This window comes from Nanorana parkeri, unplaced genomic scaffold, assembly GCF_000935625.1.
Source record: "Nanorana parkeri isolate BGI_ZX_2015 unplaced genomic scaffold, ASM93562v1 scaffold1027, whole genome shotgun sequence".
In the NCBI taxonomy this organism is placed as follows: Eukaryota; Metazoa; Chordata; class Amphibia; order Anura; family Dicroglossidae; genus Nanorana; species Nanorana parkeri.
This window is the reverse complement of record NW_017307295.1, coordinates 361,816-389,790: the sequence shown is the minus strand read 5'-3', so window position 1 is coordinate 389,790 and position 27,975 is coordinate 361,816. Positions and strand designations below refer to the sequence as shown.

General features: G+C 42.8%; 1 protein-coding gene across 2 annotated transcripts in view; it reads left to right on the top strand.

Annotated features, from left to right (window-relative positions):
• Window positions 1-27,975, top strand: part of RGS20 (regulator of G-protein signaling 20) — a 128,867-nt gene that overhangs the window by 59,842 nt on the left and 41,050 nt on the right. Inside the window, exon 1 of one of the 2 annotated variants that reach the window (XM_018567294.1) lies at window positions 8,199-8,721. The exons of the other annotated variant lie outside the window; for it this stretch is intronic. Coding sequence (XP_018422796.1) covers window positions 8,617-8,721 — 105 coding nt within the window. The 5' untranslated portion in view covers window positions 8,199-8,616. Of the gene's footprint in view, window positions 1-8,198; window positions 8,722-27,975 lie in introns of those variants that run through there. 2 annotated transcript variants of the gene reach the window in all.

Sequence of the window (27,975 nt, the reverse complement as noted above, 5' to 3'; positions counted from 1 at the left end):
TATTAACTGAGGCTATGCATCTCATATTCTATGCCTCTGTTAGGGCGGCACACGTGGCTTATTCATATGTAAATAGCGCCACCCATTCCTATTTAAATATCAGAGCTGAGACTATTTTCAGTGTGGGGCCAGTAGCCACTATCTTAATTTTGGTTGCCTCTTGTGTCCGGGTTTCTGCTGCCATGAAACCCGGACACAGCATTCAAAACCCGAACTGTCTGGGTGAATCCTGGACAGGTGGCAACCCTACATCTACCTGAAACTGAAAATAAGCATGTAGCCAGAAAATCTATCCTTAATTTTTGCTTCAAGGTAGTGGGGTTGATTAGCTAAAGAAGTGGAGCATGCTTATTACTATGCACTTGTACATTTTCATTTAGTAAATTAGTGAATGAGGTGGCACTATGCTGACATGAGAAGTACCCCTGGAGGTACACCTACCACTGATTGAGGACCTGTGCTATTGACACTCTGTGCTCTGTGCTTGGACATTGCAGATAGGTATTTACAATGACATCTATTAGAACTTTTATAGTGCAATTTAAAATTAATCCAAATACTGACAGACTCTGAGAAATTGTCTGTATGTGATGAGTGAACGGCTGCATGCCTATATTTTTTTTCTTGTTGCAGAGTTCCCTTAAAGCACAACTTAAACGAAAGCCTTTTATTTTGTTTTGGATAGAGTGGGGAAGGGTTGAAACCTCATTCACATTTTATTGCCATCTGTGTCCCTATTGAAGAGATTTACCCATACTTACCCTCACTGTCAGGTAAGGAAGTGATGAGAAATCTCTCCAATGGGAAGTCAGGAAGGGTTAGTACTGATAATGTTTTTATTGTAGTCCCTCTCTTCCTGTCCCAGTGACAAACGGACCCCCCATTTCTTGTACTGGTGTCACAGGGACAGGAATTAAGGGAGAATCTTCACACCATAGTCAATCATAGAAATAAAAACCTGGCAATATTTTTAAAGTGTCACTATAAAAATATCAAAAATATTCACCTCTACTCCCACCCGAGTGGATTGTCATATTAATTCAGAAAAATAGTCCCCCAAAGTCCCCTGGGAGTGTCAGTCTCTTCGGTCCCCTGTATCTCATCATTTCTGTGTCCTGTAGTGTCAGTTAGCAGGAGGAACCAGTAAAAGCTGAAGGGAACCAAGAACATCTACACTCCCAAAAGTGTTGGTTTCCCAGCAGACCTTAATTTCTCAGTGATGGAGTAGCATTTGGGGCAGAGGCAGCAAGAGAGGTGAGCATTGACACTGTTCTTTATCAGTTATGCCTTGCCTGGGTAACTTTTGTATAGCCACAGGGTCACTATAACTCTTAAATGACCTACTTTCTTACAGGGAACACTTAGAAATGAGAATTGTACCTGTGAAATTATCTTTTGTCATGAATTCATCTTTGCATTAAAGATACGTACCCAGGAATCGAGATGATGGACCTGCCTACAATGACCTGAGGTGTGCCGTGGTCACTATGGTCAGTATGCAAAAGAAGGGGGCATACTCAAGAGTAAAAGGTAACTGAAAAAGGGGGTGAGGCAGGTGGGATGACGCCCACAAGCCGACAGGTGAGAGTGGGAGATGGAGCACGCATGCATAGAGCATGCGTGTTTATGTTCCTATGTGCATCTAAGAGGGGGGAGGGGCGTTTACAACATTTTTGAGGTGTTTTTTAAATTATTTTACTAAACTTTATTTTTAAAATGTTTCCATTTTGTTTTTCTCACCTCCCGATCTACTGAGACATTGTCACAGGTCGGCTAGAACTATGAGGTGAGTGGAAATCACTCATCTCATAGTTCTCCTTTAAGTTTAATGTTATCACAAAGGGAAAGGTGAGCCCCCAGTGTGATAGCATAGTGCAAGTGACAGGTTCTCTTTAAGGAGGCATTAGAATTTATGGACATTTACAGGGCTATTCACAAAAAGGGTGAATAGTTTGGAGAAAGCAGGAGAAGTGAACAATCTAGGACAACATAGCTGAACTGGAAAGTGAGCTGAATTGGAGAATTTTTCCCAATCAGCTATGTTGTCCTAGTTTGTTCACCCAGCTTTCTGATTGGCTGGTAAGCCAGCTGCACTTGTTGCTAGGCAACCTGGCTTCCTGACCAATCAGGGCAGCAACTCATGACCCACCTCCCAGTTTCCTGATTGGCTAGGAAGCTGGCTTCACTTGTTGCTAGGCAGCCTTGATTCATGATTGGTCAGGAATCCAGGCAGCCTTGGAAAGTGAAGCCGGTGTTCTTTCAATAAACATCAGCTTCCCAGGCAATCAGAAAGCTGGACAACGGGTCATGATCCGCCGCCTAGCTTCCTGATAATCGGGGCACACAGCAACGGTATCGGTACTCGGTATCGGCAAGTACTGAAAAAAAATACTCGTACTCAATACTGAAAAACTGGTATCAGAGCATCCCTAGTCACCATGCCAAATAGTAAAGGTGAATCTCCCCAACATAGACAACAACAGTTCCTACTCAATCTAAGGCTGCATTCACACTTGAGTGTTGGCGTATTTGCACGTTTGTATACGCGTTTTGCGTGTGTTCTCAGGCCTTAGCATGTTGTTCTAGGCAAAGGAAAGCTAGTTACTAGGAAGAGGAGACAGTTGTTAGGCATAAAAAAGCATGAACGAAAATGCGCATCATGAGCGTTTTTGTAGGCGCTCCCATTAAAGTCTCCTGTACTTTTTCTGTGCGTTGAGCAACAGCACATCGCTCAGATATGAACCGGCACCATCGAACAACATGGAAACCTGAGCATTTAAGTGCTACTGGAAACATGCTTCAGATCACTCGGGTGTGAATGAGGGCTAAAGCTACAAAAAAATAAAACATTTGGCTACAGGTAGGCTTTAGAAACTACCCTTTGTAAAATGTGTAACAAACGCTCTTCAAAATCCAGATCAAAGTGTTGCTTTCACTGTCAGGTTAGTAAGCATTTTCCCTTCTGGTGATTATTAAAGAAAATCATCTCAGCAATATTTAAAGGGAGCTGACAGCACTGTTGATTTAGCTGAGTGCTAATATAGAAAGGAAAGTCCAGAGAAACTTTGTAGAGCCTGATGAAAATATGTTGCCATGGTGTGTGCGATACAAATAAATACAAGGAAGTAATGAGCGGGCGTAGGTAATTATGATGTGTAAAGTGCCTGATAAAAGCTGTGACATCCACACTGTATTTTTGTGGAACAGATAAACTATGATAGATGAGCTGAGTGTCTGTGATTCTAGGAGCTTGTACTGAGCTGTCCATGGTCCTGACTGAAAAGCTTGATGTAATATAAATGCACACGGTCTGCATGACTCCTGGAGCAGCTCAAACAGCCATATCAGCCCTCATTCACCTGAGCGTCAGTGTTTTCAGGCAGTTTTGAAGCATTTTTTGGCATGTGAATGCGCATTTTGTAAGTCTTTTTCATGTATTTTGAAGCTTCAGGCATTTTTGTTTTGGCCAATGAAAAGCAGTATAATCTGTGACATTATATGTCGTCCTCCTTGTATCTGCTTCCTGCTCTTTCTGTGTGGTGTTGTGGTGCTCCCGGTCCAGGAAAATTCACACCCAATTTATTCCCAGGTCCTCTGCTCTGAGGCGTAGCTAGCTCCTTTTGCGCCCGAGGCAAGAACAAAAAATTGTTCCCCCCCCCCCCAACAGACGTGTGTGGTATGGTGGTATGTGACGTCATGTGCCCCGCCTCCAGGATGGCGGCGCATATGCGCAGAATGCGCTGGTGGCCAAATCCAAAATAGCAGAAAAATTTGATGAAACTAATGAAAACATTTTTCGTTTCCGTTCATTTTGTCCGAAGTAAATTTTTAGTCTTTGCACATGTCTAGTAATATGTGTGCGTGAGTGAGTGTGTGGTGTTGGGGGGTCTAAACAGACCGCTGTCATTTCCCTTTTGAAATAGAAAAAGAGATTGAGGACACAGAGTCCTCTGCAGAAACAGGTGGAGGAGAGCAGCGGGGATCAGGGGAGAAGCTGAAGCCTGTGCAGCTCCTCTTCTCCCTGCGAGCTGCGGCTGTTTTGCCGCCCCTGTTGCCAATGACACCCTGTGCTTGCCATGGCAACACTCCTGAATCCTCCATTTTGTTCACAGGCCTGAGGTTGCTAGGAGAAGGAGAGCGGTTGTTAGGTGCAAAAACACACAAAATATTGCCAAAAAAACAGAGAAACCATTTGTGTCACACATTTCCAGGTGCTCCCATTGAAGTCTAGGAGACCAAAAACATACAATTCTCTCTGGGAAAAAAAAGCTTGTGTACTTTTTCACATGGCAAGTGGCAGCACAACGCTCCAGTTTGAACAGGCACCGTTAAAAATAATAGAAGTCTTCATGTTGAGCGTTGTCATGATTGGGAAATGCAAGACAAATCACTTGGGTGTGAGGGCCCAATCACACCATGTCAGGACCAGATCCGCACCAATGTATTCCTATGGCATTTCTGAGCTTACTTCACACTGTTATGTTCAGTTCCAGTGCGTTCTGAATGTCACATTTTTTCTGGTCTGTAACGCACAAAAACACATGCTTCGCCCATTTGTTGTTTTTTTTTTGCCCGGGACCTGCTACAAGACTCTGGCAGGTGCCGGCCAAAAGCAAACAGGCCAATTGTTTATATTTTTCTAGATCAACTGCTCGGATCAAGGGTCTCGTTGGGAATTTTAGGGGGGGCCCCTTGCCTTTTTTTCACCATTTTGAGGGATGGGTTTCATCCTTAAAATTCCTACCAGACCTTAAGGGCATGGTATGACTTTGGGGGGGAACCCCACACACTTTTTTATTTTATTTTAACTTGGGGTCCCTCCTAAAATTCCTACCAGACCTAAAAGGACTCGTAATACTTTTGGGGGGAACCCCACGCTTTTAAAAAAAAAAAAATTGGGTCCCTCCTAACTTTCCTACCAGACCTAAAGGGTCTGGTATGGTTTGGGAGGGTGACCGCACATTGCTTTTTTTTTCTTTTGCTTTTTTACATTTATTTAAATAATTTGTAAACATTTTTTTTTAATTATTTGTTTACGTTTTCTCTATTGTGCTCGCAACCTTGAAGGTTGCTTGGCGGCATTCGGCTATTCACTCATTGCCGTTCGGCCCCCCATGAGAATAGGGTCGAGCAGCAGCGAGTGAGCTGTCAGAGCTTCAGCTCAGCCGATCCAGATGTTGGATCAGCTGAGTCAAACTCCTTCTGCACTTCAGCTCAGCCGAACATGCTGAGCACGTTCAGCTTACCAAAGACAGCTGTACAGAGCCGATGTACGGCTGATTTCAGCCGAACATAAACCGGAGTGAATAGCTGAACATCATTCGGCTCACTTCACTTTGGCTGCGTTATTCACTCGGCTGCCTTCTAACCCTCCAAGTGAATCTTCCAATGGGGAAACCTATCCTGGTAACCACTGTCTAAGGCAGGGCTATGCAACTTTGGCCCTCCAGCTGTGATGAAACTACAAATCCCACGGTAACTCGGCCACGGGGAGCCCGTGGCTGTCAGAGTCTTGCAATGTCTCATGGGACTTATATTTCCACAACAGCTGGAGGGCCGGAGTTGTCCACCCCAGGTCCAAGGCCTTTTTTTTGGCGGGCACCACCCTTTGAAAAGCGATCCATGGTGCATCAGTTTTCACAGGGTGGTAGAGCAATGGCTGCCTGCTCTTCAGGAGGCGATGCTGCCATTTTTTCCCCCAAGGCCTATGTCCAAAACTAAAATAAAGTTTTGGGTTTACATAAACTTTAACTATTTAGTTATTTTAAGGCAGGTGTTGGCAAACTCTGTCCTTCCAGCTGTGGTGAAACTACAAATCCCATCATGCATCTGCCCCAGGGGTCATGCTTGCGGCTGCGAGAATCTTGCAATGCCTTATGAGATTTGTAGTTCCACAGCAGCTGGAGGGCCAGAACTTGCCCACCCCTAAGGGTAACAGATGGATATAGAAACAGAATAGACAGAAACACCCGGGTTTTACTGCTCCTTTGTACAAGTGCATTAAGCGTTCCCTAAAACACTTACTATAAAGAATTGCCCTTATTTGTTTTCAACTTTGCTTATCCTTAGTTGGGTCTCAGCGCTGCTGGTCACCTGCAGCCTCTTTTCAGCCACTTCTAGTCTACAAGCTCTACCTCACAATGGCTGTGTGGTATTTCTCACGCCAGGTTTCCTAAAGGTGACTGTGCCTGTGTGACAATGCAGAAGCAGAAGTGTGAGGCAGGGACAGAGTGTTGTCACCCCGTAATAGGAGGTGCCTGAACAAGGACCATCATGGCGGGATCACCAGGTATTTTTTTAATGAACGTTTACAAATATTAAGGGCCCAGTCACGCTGGTGCGGTGCGTTCATTGCACCAGTGTATGCATTACTTTTTATAGTTACACTGCACCTCTACACATGGTATTGCAGTACCGCACGTTGTGGTGCGATCGATCACATTGCATGCAGGAGGTGCGCTTAAAGTGCCATTCAAATGAATAGCAACGCAACACACCTCCCGTACATGCGTTTTTGCATGACTTCCCACCTAAGGCCCCATGTACACTACTGCGGGTCGGTCGCATGGATTTTTCTGCACAGAACCGCCTACATGAACAATCCCATACATTCCTATGGGGACCGTTCATGCAAGCGCGTGGCTCCGCAGGATCCGAACCGACTGTCGCCAAAAATACTCCCTGAGTTACTTTTTTGGCGCTGATCAGCGCGTGTTCCATATAGATTTCAATGGAAACGCGCCTATCAGCACGTTTTGGGTCGTTTTTAATTGTTTCAGCGTGGAAACGCAATGAAAAACGCTCCAAAACGCTCTTTCAAAAATTACACGGAAACCGCGCTGGAATGATTGGAATGCTGCCGCCCTGGTGTGAATGGGGCCTAACAATTGTCTCCTCCTCCTAGATACTAGCTTTCCATCTGCCTAAAACAAAAAAGGTCAAGCTTGAAAAATGCGTTTACAAACGTGAAAAAAAAAAAGCCCAGAAAATGATTGCAGACGCTCAAGTGTGAATGAGCGATTGGGTTTGCATATACGTTGTATACAGTGTAACACCAAAGAATATGAAATGTATGATAATAAACCACAACAGCCAATAGGCTGCAATCATTTTTTGACAACTGACACCTGATTGGTCGCTAAAGGACTTCTGCACATCACTGGAGTTTATCAAAACTGAAGTGGACCGACTACGTAGTTGCCCAGAGTAACCAATCAGCTTCTTTTTTTTTCAGTTTTGTCAGCTTTTTTTTTTAAACTTTGAAAGATAGAATCTGATTGGTTGCCATGGGCAACTGCTTCAGATGGTGTCTGCCCCAGTTTTGATCAATTTCCCTCATTGTTCTTCTCCTTCATTATTATAGATCTTCATATGAAAGTGTCCAGATTTTGGCTCCCTAGTATTTCAATGGAGGAGGCAATATTTGGAAGGAGTTCGGCTGCTGCATCTGCTGGAAGTAACATTGTTTATCAACATGCAATCATCTTGTGTGTGTGTGTATTACATCCCAACCTGTGATCAGAGGATTGTTCCGGCCGGGTCCATCATCTCACTCCATGGAGCACTGACAATCTAATATTAGGCGATGCAGTGTATCAATGTGTCTCCAGCCTGCTGACATAGGACGCAGTGCCATCCATGTGCATTGTCATGGGGCTTTTCCTCTCCGCGGAAACGGTTAATAGGTCCAAAATGCTTGTTTTGCTTCTCCCCAGTAACTAGGGAACCCTGATTCCTGCTCTGGTGACACTAGAGGAAGTGACGTGAATGTTATTTATATATCAATTTTTGCTGCAGGAAAGATTGCAGAGCTGCTGCTGTGTGCACAGACCTGGGGCAAGGCTTTTGTTTAGGAGGGGAAGCTTGGTGTGCTGCTTCAGGGTGGAAATGACATGACAGGAGGGGAGGAGGGTAATAAGCCCACCATGATCCCCTCCAGGGAAGCAGGCTGCACGGCCACTTTTTAACCCTTGCTATACCCAAACCTAGAGCAGCCCACTGTCATGCAATGGAACACATCCCTGTGTGTTCTATTCTGGTTCGGAAATCAAAGTGTCCAGATGATAAAGTCATGCTTGTGAGTGTAATGAGGCTGGTATTATGGCAGATCGCTACTTGTAGAAGTTTAATGCATGCTGTGTTTTAGGCAATCATGGATGGAGGACAGTGATCATCATGCTGTACAATAAACATAGCTGTGTGTAGGAGCCAGTAACACCACACACACACACACATGCACACCTTCCCAGGATACACACACTGCTGTGAACTGACTGTAATGTCAAGGGACTTGGTGCTGAAGGAAGGCTCTTGTCACACAGCAGCAGTATAGCAGCATCCTTTTCATCTCTCTCCTGGCATTCACGGTTCACTTCTCCTTTCCTTATAATCACACCAGCATCCCTATTCTGGGGCTACTTCCAGCCACACTGGCTTGCATCAAAGCAGCAATCAGCCTCTGCCTTCCTGGTGAACAGGTTGACAACCTGATCTCATCTTTCCTATTTGTCGGATGATCAGGGCTGACCCGAGCAGCGCTTATTATTTGGGATTGATAAGCAAAGCTCTAATAATAATAAGTCCGGTAATAATAATACTGCTAGAAGCCTGAGACGCATGCGCATGGATGATGAGCAGCCAGCCCTGGGTGAGCAGCCCAGCTTCAACGGATGTGATCAAGGCAAAGATTTGCAGCTTTCTCCCAGCATTGATGGTGAAATTGTAAGTATTCCGGATTGGCCATAGGAAGGCTCAGGACTGTGCCCGCAGAACGTGCCTTCTTTTCCTATAGGCAGGGTGTATAATAGAAGGCTAGGGTGGGTTATGGTGCCAGGCAAACCACTGCTTGCATGAAGCGCCTCTCTACCCATCATTGGCAACGAACGGGATCCATTTTTAGATCCGTGATCCTATACAGGATATAGGATTCCTGCTTTGCCCACTGTACATTGCACAGATTGAATCATGCCAGGGCTATCATTTCATTCTGATTTGCATACTGACCAGCTTGGTGAGGATTCTTTATAAGCTGTTTTTCTGTTGGCTGATATGTGCGTGCTCAGATAGCACTCTGGTGTGTTTTTTACGGGTTGCTGATTTGTTTTTGTGTTAACCTGTGTTGTATATTGCCTGATCTGTTAGCTATGACTGCTGCAATGTAATAATCATCAGGGCTTTGTACAAGCATCCAGAGCAGGCAGCTTGCCTCATCCTCCCAGATGCCTCCATACAAGCTGACATGCCTTACTTGACCAACTATAGACCTGTTTCATACTTGCACTCCTCATCCTTGCCACTGGTTCCTCTATATACCTATAGGTAGGGTATTGCCTTCAAATGCAGGTTAATAGATCTTAATTTGAATCACAGGGTGACTGCAGACAGAAATAGCTTATTTGCAGGACACCTTATACAAGTATTCAACCTGTTGTCCTGCAGTTGATGTTTTACACAGTACTAGCTATTGGCAAAGTAAGGCTTAACACAATGCATGTCTCTTCAGCCAATGGAGAGCTTGTGCCCAAGTAAATATGATGGCACTGAACCCATATGCATGTTGTTTTTTTTACTAATATACTGTATAGTGTATATGTGTTGATAAGAAGCTGGCAGCAATGCCCAATGGCTCATTGACATTGATTGATACTGTGTATTTATAACTTGACTGTGAGTCAGATTTAGACACTGCAGCGTGGCACAGGATTAACCCCCTGTGTTTTGGTAAGGTGAAGGGGGTTTAAAACGCACTGCAGTTGAAGCCTCACTGTGAAGCTGTAGGTTTAAATGAAGAGCTGGATTGCAGTAGTGCAAATACTAAGCTAAGTTAAAAATGTAGTATCATTTTTCTATGAAAAAATACTGATTGATGAATACATTGCGGAACCTACACAAGGTGATGGTGATGGAATGTTCCACAGACTGAAAGTACATATATACATCTTTCTATATATGTGTTCTGCAGTCCATTCATTCTAGATTGTGTAATCTAGGTTCTCTGTAAATGAAGCTTAGATCAAAGAGCAGTTTGATCTCTCTATTGTGTTCATGTGTATCTAGAATGGAGGTCTGTATCGCTGGGCAGCAGCTGATTGCCTTAGTCACTCAATAATCCCAATGGAGACCCCCTGTAACATGTAATAAGAAGGGGCAGAGAGGGAGAAAGCGAGGTCCACTCCTCACTTTTCTATCTATCTATCTATCTATCTATCTATCTATCTATCTATCTATCTATCTAACTTTGTATCTATTTCTGTCTCTGTTTCAGTGACCCATGTGTCCCATTGACTTTTTTTGTTCAGATTTTGAGATGTAATATATCATTTGGCTATCCTGATTTTTGAGTGATGGTTTTTAAAATTAATATAAGCATTGTTTAATTTAATATACGGAAGTCATGATCTCGGGCCCTACATAATAAATACTTGATGGGTCCTTCAAAATTCATTACGAGATTTATAACATATTTGGGGCTAAGCAACTTAAAGGTTGTGATTTTTGTGCCCAAGCAAATTACAATATATGGCAGTTCCTCTAGATAATTATTGATATGTTTATGTTGTAGTAGATGAATAGAACTTTAGAGATGCCATTTTTTGATAGCTTCATGTTATGCAATGCACAGTTCTGTTACAAGCAGTTATATTTTATAAGCGGGTCATACACATGTGGATAAGAAGGCCAGGGGAAAAAAATTATATATATATATAGAGGACCGGCAACTCATACATCTGCGTATCCTGATGCCAGCTAATACACAAATACACAGCACAAAATACTCCAAAATAAATGGATTACAGCATCCAATATACAGTCATATTAACATGTAATAGAGATTTTAAAGTATTTTGTATTTTCCAGTTTCATTATGCTAGGAGTATACAATGTCTTATTTACTATGGCTGATTGGTTGACAAGGCAGATGATCATGGATAATGTAGTAGGGGGGTACTTCTGATGTACTAATAGCAATAAACATAGTTTGGAGAAATGTATGAGCATAACTGGCATGGGACTATGCATATGCAAATTCACAGGTCAGGCTGACATCTCTGTGGTTGTGACAGCCTATTTGCATGTTCTTCCTGGCTCACATTTTTACAGTGTTTCAACAGAACGTTATAGGTGAACCCAATACATAAAATACATAATAAAACAAACATAAATACTGGTTGCTTGTATTTAATTTTAAATAACATATTTATTATCATTTGATCTAAAATAACTATGCTTCAAATAATCATTTTAATAGTACTTCATGTGCTAAAAATATTATATATTTTTTAAAAAAACATTACAACTCTTTTATGCCACTTACTATATGTCAATGTGATCAGAAAACAAAACATTTCATTTATAATATAATTCATATTTTTTTCCTTTCCTATAATTGTAGTGTAATATGATGAAAATATATATTAAGTGGTGCGCTCCACATTTGTATTTACGATGCTCTCTCTGCCTGTATGCATGAATTAACTCCCAGAGAGGCTGGCGGCCAACTAACTTGGACGTATTCCCACACTACAGCCACTGTGTATGTGCCCAGCCGTGCTCGGTACATGCTTCCGAGGCTTGTTTTCTGGCCATAGTGGGCAGGCAGTTGATGGAAAAGTGTTACGTTGTCATGTGTGAATAGGGGAGGACAGTTATAAACCTACGTGCATCTATGCACTATAAAACCTGATGTGCTATTAGAAGTATCAGGCTGAGCAGCTCATATCGAAATCAATAAGGTGTGAAAGGATTTTACAATTTTTATATGTCATCATATAAATTAGGCCTTGTTCACGCCAAGCGCGTTCCAGGAGCAGAGCAGTTACAGAACGGATCAAAACTGCGTCCAATGTATTCCAATGGTATTTTGGGCTCTAGTTCACACCGCAGCGTTCACTTCCAGAGCATGTAAAAGAACTGCAGCAAGTCCTATTTTACCTGCTCTGGAACGCATGCAAACGCATCAAAAACGCATGCAAACGCCCTGGAACGCACTGAAAGACCAGTTTAAACTAAAAAAAAAATATTTTATTTTTAATAACCAAAAACGGCCCGGAGCGCATCAAAAACGCGGCACAACCCACTGTACAGCGTATGCAGAAACTCATGCAGGTCTGGTCTGCATTTGGTGTGAACAAGCCCTCAGTGTTCAGTTTCAAAGTGCTGCAAATTGAAACCTTTTTCTGTTTATCCAAACTGGTTTCATCATGTTGCTATTTGTTATGAAAAGTAACCATTCTAAAATATTATTTATTAAAATATTTGTTACTTATTCACACCCATCCCAGTCGTATCCACTAAGCACAGCTGTGGACATGAAGTCTAGAAGTCTACAGAAGCATTTCAGTCCTAGTGCTGCTGCCTAATCTTGTTAAGCACTCCCAAGTAATCGGAAGACAGGGCAGTCCATTTACTAAAGGAGTAGAGGATATTCACTGACTGTTCACTTTGCAAAGTAAATGTTAGTAAATAAGGGGACCCATGCTCACTTTGAAAAGTTAATCATGTGCGAGGAACATACAAAGCAGGGTTTTCGGTGGCACATGTCTGGTTGATAGAAGTATGGATAGCTTTATGATATTTAATACGTTCAGTGAACATTCATAGCAGTGAAAATAAATTCATGTTATTTACTGAGCTCAGGAAACATTCATAGGAGCGAGAATAGCCTCATGGTATTCACCAAGCTCAGTGAAGATTCTTAGAAGTTAGAATAGCGTTATGATATTAACTAAACTCAGTGAACATTCATAGACGTGAGAATAGTTTCATGTTATTTACTAAGCTCAGTGAAAATTCATAGGAGGGAGAATAGATTCATGGTATTTACTAAGCTCAGTGAACATTGATGGAAGTTATAATAGTTTCATGTTATTTACTAAGCTCAGAGAACATTGATAGATGGGAGAATAGCTTCATATTATTTACTAAGCTCAGGTAACATTCATAGGAGGGAGACTAGCTTCATGTTATTTACTAAGCTCAGTGAACATTCACAGGAGCGAGAATAGCTTCATGTTATTTACTAAGCTCAGTGAATATTCATAAGAGTGAGAATAGCTTCATGTTATTTACTAAGCTCAGTGAACATTTATAAAAGAGAGAATAGCTTCATGCTATTTACTAAGCTCAGTGAACATTTATAAGAGAGAGAATAGCTTCATGTTATTTACTAAGCTCAGTGAACATTTATAAGAGAGAGAATAGCTTCATGTTATTTACTAAGCTCAGTGAACATTCATAGGAGGGAGAAGAGCTTCATGTTATTTACTAAGCTCAGTGAACATTTACAGGAGTGAGAATAGCTTCATGTTATTTACTAAGCTCAGTGAACAGTCACAGAAGCGAGAATAGCTTCATGTTATTTACTAAGCTCAGTAAACATTCATAGGAGGGAGAAGAGCTTCATGTTATTTACTAAGCTCAGTGAACAGTCACAGAAGCGAGAATAGCTTTGTGTTATTTACTAAGCTCAGTGAACAGTCACAGAAGTGAGAATAGCTTCATGTTATTTACTAAGCTCAGTGAAAATTCATAAGAGTGAGAATAGCTTCATGTTATTTATTAAGCTCAGGTAACATTCACAGGAGTGAGAATAGCATCATGTTATTTACTAAGCTCAGTAAACAGTCACAGGAGTGAGAATAGCTTCATGTTATTTACTAAGTGAACAGTCTCTATACCTTTAGTAAATCTGCCTCTATTTGTAGTATCTCTCATTAGCTGCACTAGGTGAGCCAGCAGTCAGGGACCTGTTCATCAAGGAGCACAGTAACCCAATCAACCAATGAGAATGGATTCTGTACGAGTCTGACTTCTATAAACTGAATGGAGTTACCCTGGTAACTGAACTTTGGGCTTCATCTCTGTCCTTTGCTTTATTGAAGAACATTGGAATCCTCTGTGAATGGACATGACACTAAAAGACATCTAATGCTCAGTTCCCTTTCCTATTGGCTGCAGCAAGTCTGCGGAGGTCAGAAGTCATACTTACTGCCCAAATACAAGGCTTGCAGACTGGAGTCCCAGTTTTGGTGGACTGTCCCTTTAACATGCAGGAGATGAGATCCTAACACACAGGTTTCCAAAGTGTCAGACATGATCAGTGATGTGGTATCACCACGTCCAGCTCTTGTGTGTTATGGACGGAAGGCGGCTGGCGTGTGGGAGAGTGAATATCCACTGTGTGCAGCTGCTTTGGGACTTTTGTCTAATCGGTTCCTGAAACACAGAATAATCTCGGCTTTTGAAGCAAATCATCTTGTGAAAGTGTGTATTAACCTTTGAGTCACTTATCACAGTGTGAGTCAATCCGCTGCTTTGATGGTTTCAATTCCCTCAAGTGTCAGCTAAAACTTATAAAAAATCTGATGTGAGTTAGAGGTAAAATTTAGGAAGCTGCTACTCAGGAAAAAACCGACAGCATTAGTCATCTGGAATGTAGTTCACTTATTGAGTCAGGAAGCAGTATGGTGTACACGGCAGTAAACATCATGAGTCAGGTGCTGGTACAGTGTCACTTGCCACATCCATTCATGATGGCTGTTATCACACTTGCAAATGCTGTTTGTCAACCCCAAAGTGTAAAAAACAAATTCTGTCAATTATCCAAAATTTGTGGATTTATGAAGAGGGAGGTAGCCCCCATTCACCCCTGAGCGTTTTGCATGTTTCCCAAACTCTGACAAAGCTGAAAGGAGAACTATAGGGTAAGTGTTTTTCCCCATAGTTCTCCTAAGGGTCACGGGAGGACATAAACTAGCGATCTCCCGTGACCCAAAGCTCAGTATGTTGCGGTATACTGAGACCGCCGCAGCCGGTACGGATCCCGACATTACTGTCGAGATCCATCCAGCTGCGTGACTGACAGCTGGCCCTGCCTATCTAGAGACAGAGCCAGCTGTACCCGCCCCCTCCCCCGTCCGTTCCACCAGTCAGCGCTGGAGGATCGGAGAGGAGAGGGGGGGAATCACGGCTCTTTGCAGGGAGATTATCGACAAGTGAGCGAGCGCCGGTATGTGTTCGCTCACTTCCCGATCTATTGAGCCGACTTGTGACAGTTTCATTGTCACACGTCGGCTCGAACTATGAGGTTGAGTAAAAATCACTCACCTCATAGTTCTCCTTTAACATGAAGAATTTTATTATTTTCAATGGTACCTGAGCGTTGTGTCACTTGTTGCTTGTAGCTCAAAGCGGTACAGGAGCTTTTTTGGGCAGAATTAAGCATTTTTGGACCCATGGACTTCAATGAGAGTGCCTGAAAAACATCCGTAACATATGGTTTTAATGTGAACTTATGACTAACAACCATCTCCTCCTCCTAGTAACTAGCTTTCCATTGGCTAAAACAAAAACTCTCAAGATGGGAAATGCTGAAAAACACTCACAGCACTTCAATAAGTCCTGACAATATTCACAATTAAAGTGACACTAAATTTAGGAGTTAAAATCTTAAAAATGCATTCAAGTAACTGAACCATTAACAGAAATGTATCTTATTTGTGTATCACTGGGCTGAAATAATCTCTGAATTGGTGCTGACACTGTCCTTTCTTCTGGAGGGTGGCTACTTTTGTTCCCCTTGGTCCCTGTGTGTGAAGTAGCCACCACTCCAAGCTCACTCCCGTGATGGACTACAATCTCAATACAAATTAGTAAAGTAAACATGAGATTGTAGTCCACAAATCAAGACATTATGACAACAGTGGACCCTCAGACTGCTGGAACGCAGGGGGAAAGATGCTGCGGGCACCAGTCTTGGAGTGAGCAGGATAGGGGGTCAGGTAAATAAACTTGCTTTACAAAGGTTCCCTAGACAATAAGGAGCATTGAATCCTGGCAGTGCTGGGGTAGCCCCACTGGAAGGGTAGGTTTTTTTTAAACTAGAGGTAGGCTTTATAACATTTTACTTTGTATCCTACTTCATGCTCTTTGCTATTGCTAACATACAAAAAAGCTTAGGAGCAAGCAGTGAAATTTCAGCGTAATTCGCCTACAGTTGGCTCCAATACTTCGCAGAAAAAGTTCCACACAAAATTTTTACATCCTATAGTGATAAGCAAAACTTGTGGAATGTACAGATTCACCTTTTTTTTGCTGTACACATTGACATCTTGGGCATTGTTCATTCACTTGACTTGTATTTACATGCATTAGGGCTCATTTACACAGGCGTGAATTGAAGTACATCATAAATACTGGCCACTAATGTGCCTAGGACTGATAGGTGTTGGGTACAGATACAGTCCATATACCCATCGCACTCAGAACCGCTGTTCCAAAATTGTTACGTGGGTGCAACGGCTGTTGACGGATGGCCATCGCCTCTATACATAGTTAGAAGAATGGACACAGACACTCCAAATGGCAAATCAGATATACGTCTATTTATTGATAGCATAACACACTCAGTGCAACATTTCGGGGTCTCACAGGATCCCCCTCATCAGGCAGAACAAGTGATAGAGTGTTGGGTACAGCCGATGACAGCAGCCTGTACAAATCAATGACAGTCTGCCGCTGCACGTATATATTAGGGGTGGGCAACTCCAGCCCTCCAGCTGTTGTGGAACTACAAGTGCCATGAGGCATTGCAGGAATGACAGTGGGCATGACTCCCAGAGGCATGTTGGGATATGTAGTTAAAGCACTGCTGGAGGGCCGGAGTTGCCCACCCCTGGTATATATAGTGGTACATGCAAATATTACACAGGGCCCTTGGACGCAGACAGTTGACATCCAGTGTCACTCATCCGTCCCTGTAAGGATGTAAATGCTCATACGTGCAGGTATTTGTGTATGCATTGATTTGTACAGGCTGCTGCCCACAGTTGTGCACAATACCTCTCACTCCCGATTGCAGAAGTATCAGCTGGTTTTTAAAAGGTGCAGTCATTCATGCCCATGTCAATGAGCCTATATTCAAAACCTAATAACATTCTTGATAGAGAACTGTATTGTTTTCAGTTGGAGGTAAAATTTCACTACGCATCATTATATAGTACTCAAATGTACCTTGAATTTGAATATTACTGGTGTATGCAAGAAGCAGAGAGCAAGCATTACACTCAGCCAAATTCAGGAAGTACATTCCTAGTGACCCTGTGTACTGCTTCCTGTATTCTGACTGCAGTAAACAAGGGTCTCAAGGGTTTTAGCACAGGTGCTGTGCTTGCTGGATAGCATGCTCAGATCAATGATACCTGTAAATCCCCGGACTAATTTATAATCTATTAAATGAATTGACTACAGAACTAAAACTTTATTGATTTGTATTACTGCACTTAGCAAACATACATTGCAGTTTGTTCTTTCTTATTAAATAATTCCCCCAAAAAAGAAGTCCTTAAATTTTACAGCTTCAGACCTGGAAATAGCCAGCAGAGGCCATTCTCTGACTAACACATATTAGGTCTGGGGAGGTCACATTACAGTAAAGCTAAATAGGTATGTGGCCAAAAGGAAGGCAATAGGTATTACTGTCGGAGCTGCGACACTCATTTAGGTGTCAGCACCAAAGAAGGCCCTAAAAGGTCCTCTTTTAAAACTGTCATTTCTAGTCAATGTATTTGTGATTGGGAGATTTCAAACATAATATATGTTCATGAGAGGCAAAATCTTCCACACTTTTCATATAAGAAGCAGTTACTTCCCAAATTTTGCTTTTTGAAAATGTGTATGTGACGGTTTACGTTAAGCCTTAGTTTATAAAAAAGGGTATAATTATTATGAGGTATTTGTAGCCTGTTCACCACAATTAGGTCTTTGCTCTTTGGGGGGGATAGATCCTCCTTGACTCCCTTTAAAGGAGAACTATGGGGTTAAGTCTTTTCCCCATAGTTCTCCTTAGGGTAACGGGAGGACACAAACTAGCATCCTCCCGTCACCCTAGGCTCAGTATACCGCGAGCTGTAGCTCGCAGCTGAAGCGGTTTCCGACAGTTGTGCCGGGATCCGCCGGCAGAGCCAGCTGTACCCGCCCCCTCCCCGGTCCGATCCACCAGTCAGCGCTTGCGGATCGGAGCGGGGAGGGGGGAATCCAGCCCCTCCCCTGTCACGGCAGAGAGCCGTGACAGGATCGAGAGGTGAGCGAACGCCGCTATGTGTTTGCTCACCTCCCGATCTACTGAGCCGACCTGTGACAGTCTCATTGTCACAGGTCGGCTAGAACTATGAGGTGAGTGAAAGTCACTCACCTCATAGTTCTCCTGTAATTGGAGTAGGATATTGGAAGGGAGGTGGTATGGGAGAGCATATAGGGCAGGGCTGGACAAATCGCAGGAGCCAGGTAGCCAATCCTTCTTATAAATTACAGTTGGCACCTAACTATTAGGCCCCATTCACACTGAGCAGATTTCCGCTCGAAAATTGCGCATATTGCTGATCGATATCGCGAGAACTCACTCGTCCAATGATTTTCAATGGAGCTGTTCTATTCTACAGCTAAATGTCGCCTGTAGCTCGTCGCTTGTGCAGGACCCTTTTTGCCGCGGATGTCGTGCAATTTTGCTCCATTTGCATGCAGCCCAATAGGGAAGGTCGTGCGATCGTCACCCGAAAAGTTGTGCTATATCGTTTGCGCGGAACGATATAGGTACATGTAGGTACATGTCGCTCAGTGTGAATGGGGCCTCAAGGCTTTCTCTAGTTGTTGGCAGAGTTGGCTCCAAAAAAAAATCCTGCTGGCTCCTGGATTGGAAAGACTGGCTCCTGATTTCCATATTAACTTTAATGAATATTAAGTCCACACAAAAAAAAGAAACCAAAATAGTTTTGGTCAAAGTGTGTCAAGGCCTGAATGTTAAATAAACTGTAAACATCCAGATGTACACATTGTCACTGGAATGTGTATACAGTGTATTGTGACTCCTGCAGCAAGATTACTGTCTGTCCTCTTTACAAAGTGTATGGATAGTAAGTTGCTAACTGGCAAATGTATAATGTTTTCAGATACCTTTAGACATATGATAATCAGGCACTGGAACTAGTATCTATAGATATAAGCAAACAAATGCTGTCACCCCTGGATGACCATGCTTGAGGGGAACCAGCATTTGTCCATGATAGATTTTGTTTAGGCGCTGTTACTTTCCCTTTGAAGGCCAACATGGGTGGCATTCACCTGCTCTCTTTTCTGTTTCTTCCTAAGACATAAATATGCATACTCTGGTCTTCTAAGACGAGAAATCCTGCCCCAATATCTAATAAACCAGAAACTTTTTCCCACCTCCCCACTCTCCTCCTCAATTCTTCATATGACATTAACAAACCCAAAGTGTATGGAGTACAATTTACCCAATGGAGTGTCCTCTTCTTTATACACAAACAATGCCCTCTCAAGGCTAGTGCAGCATTTCTCAACCTTTTTTCAGTCATGGCAGCCTTTAAAAGTATGCAAAATCCCAAGGCACCCAAGTCTAAAATGCAAAAAGCGTAAATGTAAAAAAGTAGATGTGGTTCTCCCCAACTTTTTACCAGGCCCGTATCCTATATATGGGTCTGGTATAGATTATACAGGCTACATTTACTTTTCTTACTATGTTTCATGTTACACATATATTCAGGGTGTAACATGAAACACGTTCAGATTGCATGAAAAAAGAAAAAACTAATGATGCCACCACATCAAAGGACTAGAATGCTGCAATAGATTGCATTTTTGTTCTTGGGTTTTGATATGCTTTAAAATGCTTGTCTCAGATCATAAAAAATTGTAATTCAGTATTCGTTTACCTTCGAATACCAATACATTCTCTGTATGTGTCATAAGCACATTTCTTTTCTCATTCATTTCCTTAACTCAGTGTCTAGTTTTCTTTGGTGAAACTCTCAGCAACCGCTAACCAGATATTTCTTGGAGAAATGAATGATGTAAGAAGGCTTCCTCAAAACACCAGGGGAATATGTCTTCATCACAGTTGTACCTCTCACATGCAAGCAATCATTTATGTGTGTGTTTGTATATATAGGCACTCCCCGGGTTACAATCAAGATAGGGACTGTAGATTTGTTCTTAAGTTGAATTTGTATGTAAGTTGAAAGAGGTAATTTTATTAAGTGTGACTCCAACCAAAAATGTTTTGTTTTGTATAGCATAGCGAAGGGTTTACCACCTGTAAAGTATGTTTTGCTGTGTGTGCCCTTGTTCAGAAGATTTCACCTCACTTTCTGTAACTGTGACAATTAGATTTTGAAAATTTTGGCTTGTTGTGGAAACAAGGATTGGTGACAAAGCTTCAGTGGAGACAACTTTTCCAATGATCACTCTTACAGGAGTGAATTTCCCTTCCTAGGGGTAGATTTCCTTTCACTTCCTGTTGTCCCATTACTGGAAGTGAGATTAAGGGGTCTATTCACAAAGCTGCCGTACATCGGGTGGCTGCGGTTGGCTTCGGGTCGGCCAAAACATGGTTAGAATGTTCGGCCGACACGAAGTGCAGAAGGAGTTCGACTCAGCCGACCCAACATCTGGATCGGCTGAGCCGAACCTCCGCCAGGCTACTCGCTGCTGTTCGGCCTATTCTCATTGATGCCGAACATCAGTGAGTGAATAGCCGAATGCCGCCGAGCACCTCTGTGGTACCGAGCAGAATAGAAAATCAGTTAAAAAAGTAGAAAAAATAAAATAAAAAACGATTGGGGCGTAGCTAGCAATGCCGTCAGAATAACAACAAACAAAAACCACCATAGGAATGCATAGCTAGATTCCTATTGGCTATTTCACTTTGCAATAGCCAATAGCAAACTAGCTATTGCACCCGCCCTCTGCTGCTGTCAATCACCAGAAGGGGACCTGATGGAGAACTGCAGGGCCCCTCTGCTGATTGAAAGCAGCAGTGGGCGGGTGTAATAGCTGAGGGCGGCCAGCGGCCCCATGTCAGGAAAAAAAAAACAGATCGCAAGGAAAGGTTTACTCTGTCATATGCCTTCAGCTCGACTGAGCTGCTCGGCCTACTTCAGGAGCTGTACGGGCTCTACTTAACCGAAGGGGTCATGGGGCCGAAGCTAGCCAAAGGATCAGTCGAAGTTACGGCCAGATCTTTCGGCAGCTTAGTGAATAGACCCCTAAATCTTTACAATGAGGATACAGACAGCAGTAAAAACCTCACAGTGACCCGTAAGAAGAGGTGGGCCCCCCTCGTCTGCATGTCTAAGAAGAGCCAACTTCCTGTAATGTACGTACAGTACTACAAACCAGACCCAAAAAGGCGGGCACTCCTTGTCACCACGAGCGCGGTTGCATTACAACTACCCCTGCTGTACATTAATAGTCTCCGTTTGTAAATAGGAGTCGTATCTAAGTCGGATGTATGTAACTCGGGGACTGCCTGTATTCATTTCATACTGATCACATTTAAGCTCTGAACTTTATTTCCTAGAAAGACAAAGAAAAATCTATCACGGTAAAAGCTATAAACAGAATCATAAATAAAGTCAGTGTAGGGGTCAAAGAGGGCATTTTCCTGGATCCCACAATCTCTTGGGGTCCACCAGTACTGGTGGCTCTCATGTTTTACAATCCTGACTGGTTCTTACTGAAGCTTTTTTGCCCATGCTCACAATTGTGTGCCTGCAGTTGAAACCATGCTACTAAATTTATATTCAAAGAGACATTATGGAGACTTTGAACAGTAGTAGGGAAAGGAAATATCTACAGCTTTGTTTACTTCATTATGTTACTATCCACCCTGCAACCCTGACACTAACCTTCCCGTATGTTTAAACTTAACCCCTGTTGGTATACTAATTCCCTTATTGCCAGGGTACTCTCTGAAATCTTCTGATTTGAGCGATTATCTTGCTTGCTTTTCCTACAAATCTGACTTAGTTTTACTTCATAGATGCCAGCACACAGATCTTGCGCATTGTCTGCATACCACATAGTGATAAAACCAAATGCTATGATTGGCAGAGGCAGTAAAACACAGTACAAAGCCTCAGTGAACCACACACAATGGGATATTTTATGCATTAGCCAGTGTATAAGATTCTATATGCTGGTGTTTGGAATAGAGATTCCATTGATAAATACCTGTTTCAAATATTAAACAGGTATTTATAATACCTGTAATACCACTATAAATATTGTTTCAACCTCCAAATGTCGAAATGTGAGCTACCTTATAACACATTGCGCTGCCTTTGCCAAATGTCTTACCAACAGTAATGTATGACCCCCACGGAAAGATCTCTGCACTAGCAAAGGTATGCTTTTGATGTGACACTTACGTCCACTGACTGTACCTTCTTCCCTAATGATTGATGAAAGCAGAATTAAATTTCATGGGAAGTGAGCAATACATGTTGCTAATGGCTCACCAAAGCTAATTTGTTTACATAGCTATAAATAAACATGGCTTGCATGTGTTGTATCCAACTTTTGCTTGTCAGAGTATATTTGGACGATCACTGGAAGAGTGTGTGACGTCCCCATAGCTAACCACTAGGTTAGTTGGACATACTAATTGCACAATAATTATAGCATGCTGCATCATGGCACAGGAGAGCTTTAATTCTCGCCATAGAGAAATAGATGTAATAGAAGCAATCACAGAATGGAGATGTAATATGTAACAATGTTTAAACCTGACATAACAGTTTTATTAAATCTATTCTGTATTTGTCATATATCTTATTCCGGTTCATTTTAATATAGTAAATGTATGCCAGCCTGGATTTAGACTTCAGTAAATTACTAACCCTAAGGGCTGGTGCACATCTAGGCGATTTATCATGCGGATTGAGCCACGCGTTACCACGCAAAACACGAATTTACATGAAAGTCAATGGCTGTTCACGCCTATGCATTTTGTCACGGGGGCGAAATCGTCTGTGGCACAAAAAGGATCTATTTTCGGGTGGTTGTTGGGTGGTTTGGGTTCCATTGACATCTCTATTCATTGATAACTGGTTTTCAAAGCAAACAAAAACGCACAACAACCGCCCGAAAACAGCTGTGAACCTGGCCTCAATGATGCCTCTTGATCCGATTATCTTCTTTTCATGAGTCGCCCCAGCCCTGGTGCCGGTCTCTGACCCAGCGCTGACTCCTGTGTCTGTTCACTTGCATGCCCCTGGCTGCATGCATTGAATTACCCTGTGTCTCTCCTCTTCTCCTGGTTGAAGATCTCCACTGCGCATGCACCTGCCCAATCATCCTTCATATCCGCTCGAGAATCTTCAGATGGGAGCGAGCGGGGCGGTGACACAGGTAAGTAATTACCGATTTAGTAACTTTTTAAATTTATTTTTAATGTTTTACATATATCTACTGCTTGCTAACAGTAGATATATGCAAAAAAAAGAGTATTTAATTCTACTTTAAATCTTAAAAATGCTTTCAAGTACGATCGCTATTAACAAAAAGGTATCTTATTTGTGTATCACTCAGCTGTAGATCCTCAAATCATCTCTTAATTGGTGCTGACAGCGTCCTTCCTTCTGGAGGTGGCTACTTTTGTTCCCCATGGTCCCTGTGTGTGCTGTAAAGTAGCCAGCCCTTCAAGCTCACCCCTGTGATAGACTATAACTTCAATACAAATGAGTAAACTAAATGTGAGATCCATCCCGGTAGTGAGCTTAAAGGGGTGGCCACTTTACAACACACACAGGGACCATGGGGAACAAAAGTAGCCACCCTCCGGAAGGAAGGACAGTGTCAGCACAAATTCAGAGATGATTTGAGGATCTATAGGTTAATAGTTAAGGTGCTTGAATGTATTTTTATAATTTAACTCCTGAGTTTAGTGTCACTTTAAGTAAATTAAAAGCAAACCCCTTTACCCTGTGTACGGGCTTTTGTACAAATGTCAGAACTGCCTTTCTCCTAAATGGCAATGCAAAGTAGCTTGAACCTAGTAGTTTGAAAGCTAAAGATGTCAGAGGTCTCTCAAATTACTCTAAAATCAAACTCAATGTACCTGAAAACATGCTGCATTTGCACATCTACACAAGCCCAAGTGTATCCACATAAGATTTTACAAATATGTAATGTATGGCCCTGTAGTAATAAAAGAGACACTGTCACCTTGCTCATTCAGGGCAAGGTGACAGTGTGTTTGCAAAGTGCCCCCCAACAATTATATTTACCTTACCAGTGCTCCCTTTTTGCTCCTTCCTCTGTCACGGCTGTCAGCAATACCCAGTACTTCCGAGTATGGGGGAGCATGTGATATACTCCAATGTGACAGTGCTTATGTCTAGTAGTCAATCACTAGCCCTGAGCACTGTCACATGATTGAGAAGAGGACCCATAATGTCATGAGCCTGGACTGAAAACTGATAAAAAAGGGATATATATCAAAATAAAATAAATAAAGTGTGCATTCATTACCATTCCAAATGTTAGCATTGTTTTTTATCCGAAGCTTGCCAACTGACCACCTGAAAGCCCGCAATGGCCACCTGAGAGCAGAAAAACAAGCTCAGGACTCCCACTGATTCTGCAATATATTGACTTGTATAATAATCTCATTATATATTACAGTGTAATAATAATAGAAATAAAGTGCACAATAAATGCACTTGAAACATCCCCAAACTACATCTCCCCTCACATCTCCCCAACCCCCGCCCTCTCGCTTCGTGGAAAACATTTTTCAGCTAAACCGGTCCTGATTCCAAAAAGGTTGTGGACCACTGCTATAGAGAACTACAACTCCCAGCAATATTTAATACGGCAATGGAGAATGGCTTTGTCTATAGAGGACTGCAACTCCCATCAACATTTTATACAGCGTCTGCAATTCTGCATTGCCGTATAAAGTACTGCTGGACTCTATAGCCGTTACCATTCTGCATTTCTGTATAAAGTATTGCTGGGAGTCGTAGTCCTCTATAGGTGATGCCATTCTGCACTGCTGCAATGCTGAATGGCACTAGCTACAACTTCCAGCAATGCTTTATACATAAATGCAGAACAATTCCATAAGTTACAGAGGGTTACAAACAATGTGACTTAAGGCACATACCTCGTTTGACTGTCCTGGCGGTGCGAACACATGCAGCGGTGGTGGGCTCTGAAATCCAGTGTCTGCTGCTTGTTACTCCTGGCCGAGGCCCCAGAGCTGCCCCAGAGTGTGCCTGCAGGCTGATGTGATTTCTCCTCCCACCAGCTCTCTCCTCACTGCCGGGCGCCCGCCGCCATCTCTTGCAATTATCCTGGAGCAGCTGGGGCCCAGCCTCCTCCGCCGCTGCTGGGGCCCGGCCTCCTCTGATGCAGCCCGGCACTGCAGGGGCCCGGCCCAGCCGCCTCCACCTCATGTGTCACCTGTACTGCCGATACCCATGTAAGGGTCCCAGGCCCCCCAGGACCCTCATATGAGTATCGGCCGTCCCCTCCTGATGGTAGCCCTGCTCCCCAGCCCCTGCTACCTGATTGCCCGCTCTGTCTCCTGCAGCCCTTCTGCTCCTGGTCACTGGAAAGGCAGAGCCCGCACTGAGGCATGTACAGAGCATCCAGGTCCAGGCAAAGCAATTGCATCACTGAAGGGATGCCGGGGATGTCCTGTTTGATCAAACATCCGCTTCACTGAAAAACATTATTTTTCAGTGGCATCGTCACCGATGTTTTCGCAAACAGTACATCCCCGGCATCCCTTTAGACAGGCTTGTTCCATGACCGTCTCTGAATCATTTAAAGCCCGGGGCACGTGCCCCCCCTCGCTATGCCACAGCTAGGACACTCTGGGGGAGGGTTGAACCCCCCTATCCCCCTCCTGTCTACGCCCCTGGTAGTGACAGCTGTACAGATTCTTTTCCCCTTGGCCACTCTGTGGCTGCAGCGGCTGAGGAGGAGAAGAAGAATGTGTACAGCTGTCACTACTGTATGCCGGCTTCACTGATCGAGAGCGGCGATCACTCTTCTCAGCTCTCTCTTCTCAATGAGAAGAGTGATCGCCGCTGCAGCTGCCGTTTTTAAAGGGCACCGGCTCACTCCCCCTGCTAGTGTCCCTCCCTACAGGACCTCAGTGGGCCCCTCAACTGCCTTGGGCCCCGTGTGCCCGAACGGGCTGCACCGCCGGTAGTTCCGCCCCTGATGCTAAGGATAGTCCAACAGAAATATAGAGATGTGTAGTTGCAGTCTTCATCTGTAGGGTTATAAAAATGTAAAAATATAAACATTAAAAATAATGAATTATTATCAATACACAATTTAGCAGTGTTACTTATCCTAAGCTAGATTTTCAATATATAATAATACCAGCAAAGGCATAGTGTAGTTGCAGTGATCATCTGCAGGGTTTTGATGGGTTTTTTTTTTTCATTTTTACTGTATGTTCTGATAATATATTAATTATGTTTATTGAATGATTTAAGCACCCCCTAAAACACGCCTCTGCAATCTTCCCCAGTCATCTGTTACGAGAGTAATTTTACATTCCTTTTTATCCGGCACACAAGACCTAGACCATACAATCTTCTGTCCACTGCAATTCTCATATCAGTGACCTCTCATCACACTGTATTGTGTGTTTAGCGTCTACTTTTATGTCTTTATATTCTGACATATTCTTCAAGATCTTTTAGTAACATGCTCCTCTAGGCTCCCCTAGGCACTATAACTCATCACTAGGAGATGTACTAGCTAGCTATAGATCCATTTACTGGTATTGAGTTTATAGAAATCTCTATTCTATATAGCATATGGCTGGTCCTTTCTCCATATTGAGATATATACTGAAATGTTGTCGGGTTGCAGCCTGTATTTCTCAAGGCAACCGGCCCCCAGAAAAACTGTGACACAGTTTGTCTGCATACTGGTTGTTTGGGTATTGGTTTCCTGGGTATTGGTGTGTTTGGGTATTGGTTTCCTGGGTACTGTTTTGTTTGGGCACAGTTTGTCTGGGTACTGTTTTGCTTGGGCACAGTTTGTCTGGGTATTGGTTTTCTGGGTACTGGTTTGTTTGGGCACAGTATGTCTGGGTACTGGTTTGTTTGGGCACAGTCTCTCTGGGTGCTGGTTTGTTTGGGCACAGTCTCTCTGGGTACTGGTTTGTTTGGGCACAGTTTGTCTGGGTACTGGTTTGTTTGGGCACAGTTTGTCTAGATACTGGTTGCCTTGAGAAAGGCAGGCTGCAACTCACCAAAACGTTGACGCGTCGCATCCCACTATGCTGAAAAAGTACAGCATGCCATACTTTTTTTCAGTGCACACCACCACGTTCTCATCGCAACATCGTGGTGTGAAACGAGCCTGTCTGTGACAAGATAATACCTTGTCTTATGTTGGGACTGTGCTGGCTGTCATTTCCAATGCAGTGGTTTGAATCGGCACTAAGCGTTTACTCCTTTTGCTATACTACTGCTACCTTGAGGAACACTGAGTCATGTCTTTCTGGAATATTAAAGCTTATGGAAAATTTATAGGTTTTTTGAAAAAAAAAAGATAACAAGTTAGGTTTGACCTAGATTACTGGAATAATCTGTGTATTGACGTCATTACTTATGGTAAGTAATTTAAGCCATAAAATATCACAGATTTTCTAGGCTAATGTCTCTACATTTTAACAAATAATACTACTGACTAAGCTGTACATTAGAGTAAACTCTGTTATAACAAAACACTGTTGAATTCAATGTACCATAACATGTAATCATTCAATGTGCTCAGCACTCAGGCTGGTAGAAGCATTGGCCAGCACTAGAAGCTAAACTATTGTTTTGCACAGTGCTGTCTGTGAATTTGGAGCCAGAGACAGTGCATGGATGACCTCATCAATGTTCCACTGCTCCTAAATTGTCGAAACAGGTATTTGGGCAGGCTGTGTCCTAAACAGGTTGTGCTGCTTTTCTGCAGTCTAGCCTATATAAATATATATGCCTGCCCCAGGGTTTTTGAATTACAAATTATTTGGCAAAAAGATCATTTAAAAAAAATAACTTACATACAGTATATGTATTTAAATAGCATACTCCACCTTTCATGCCATGTTTCATGTTATGTGTTTAGGGTGTAACATTAAACATGTTCACATTGCCC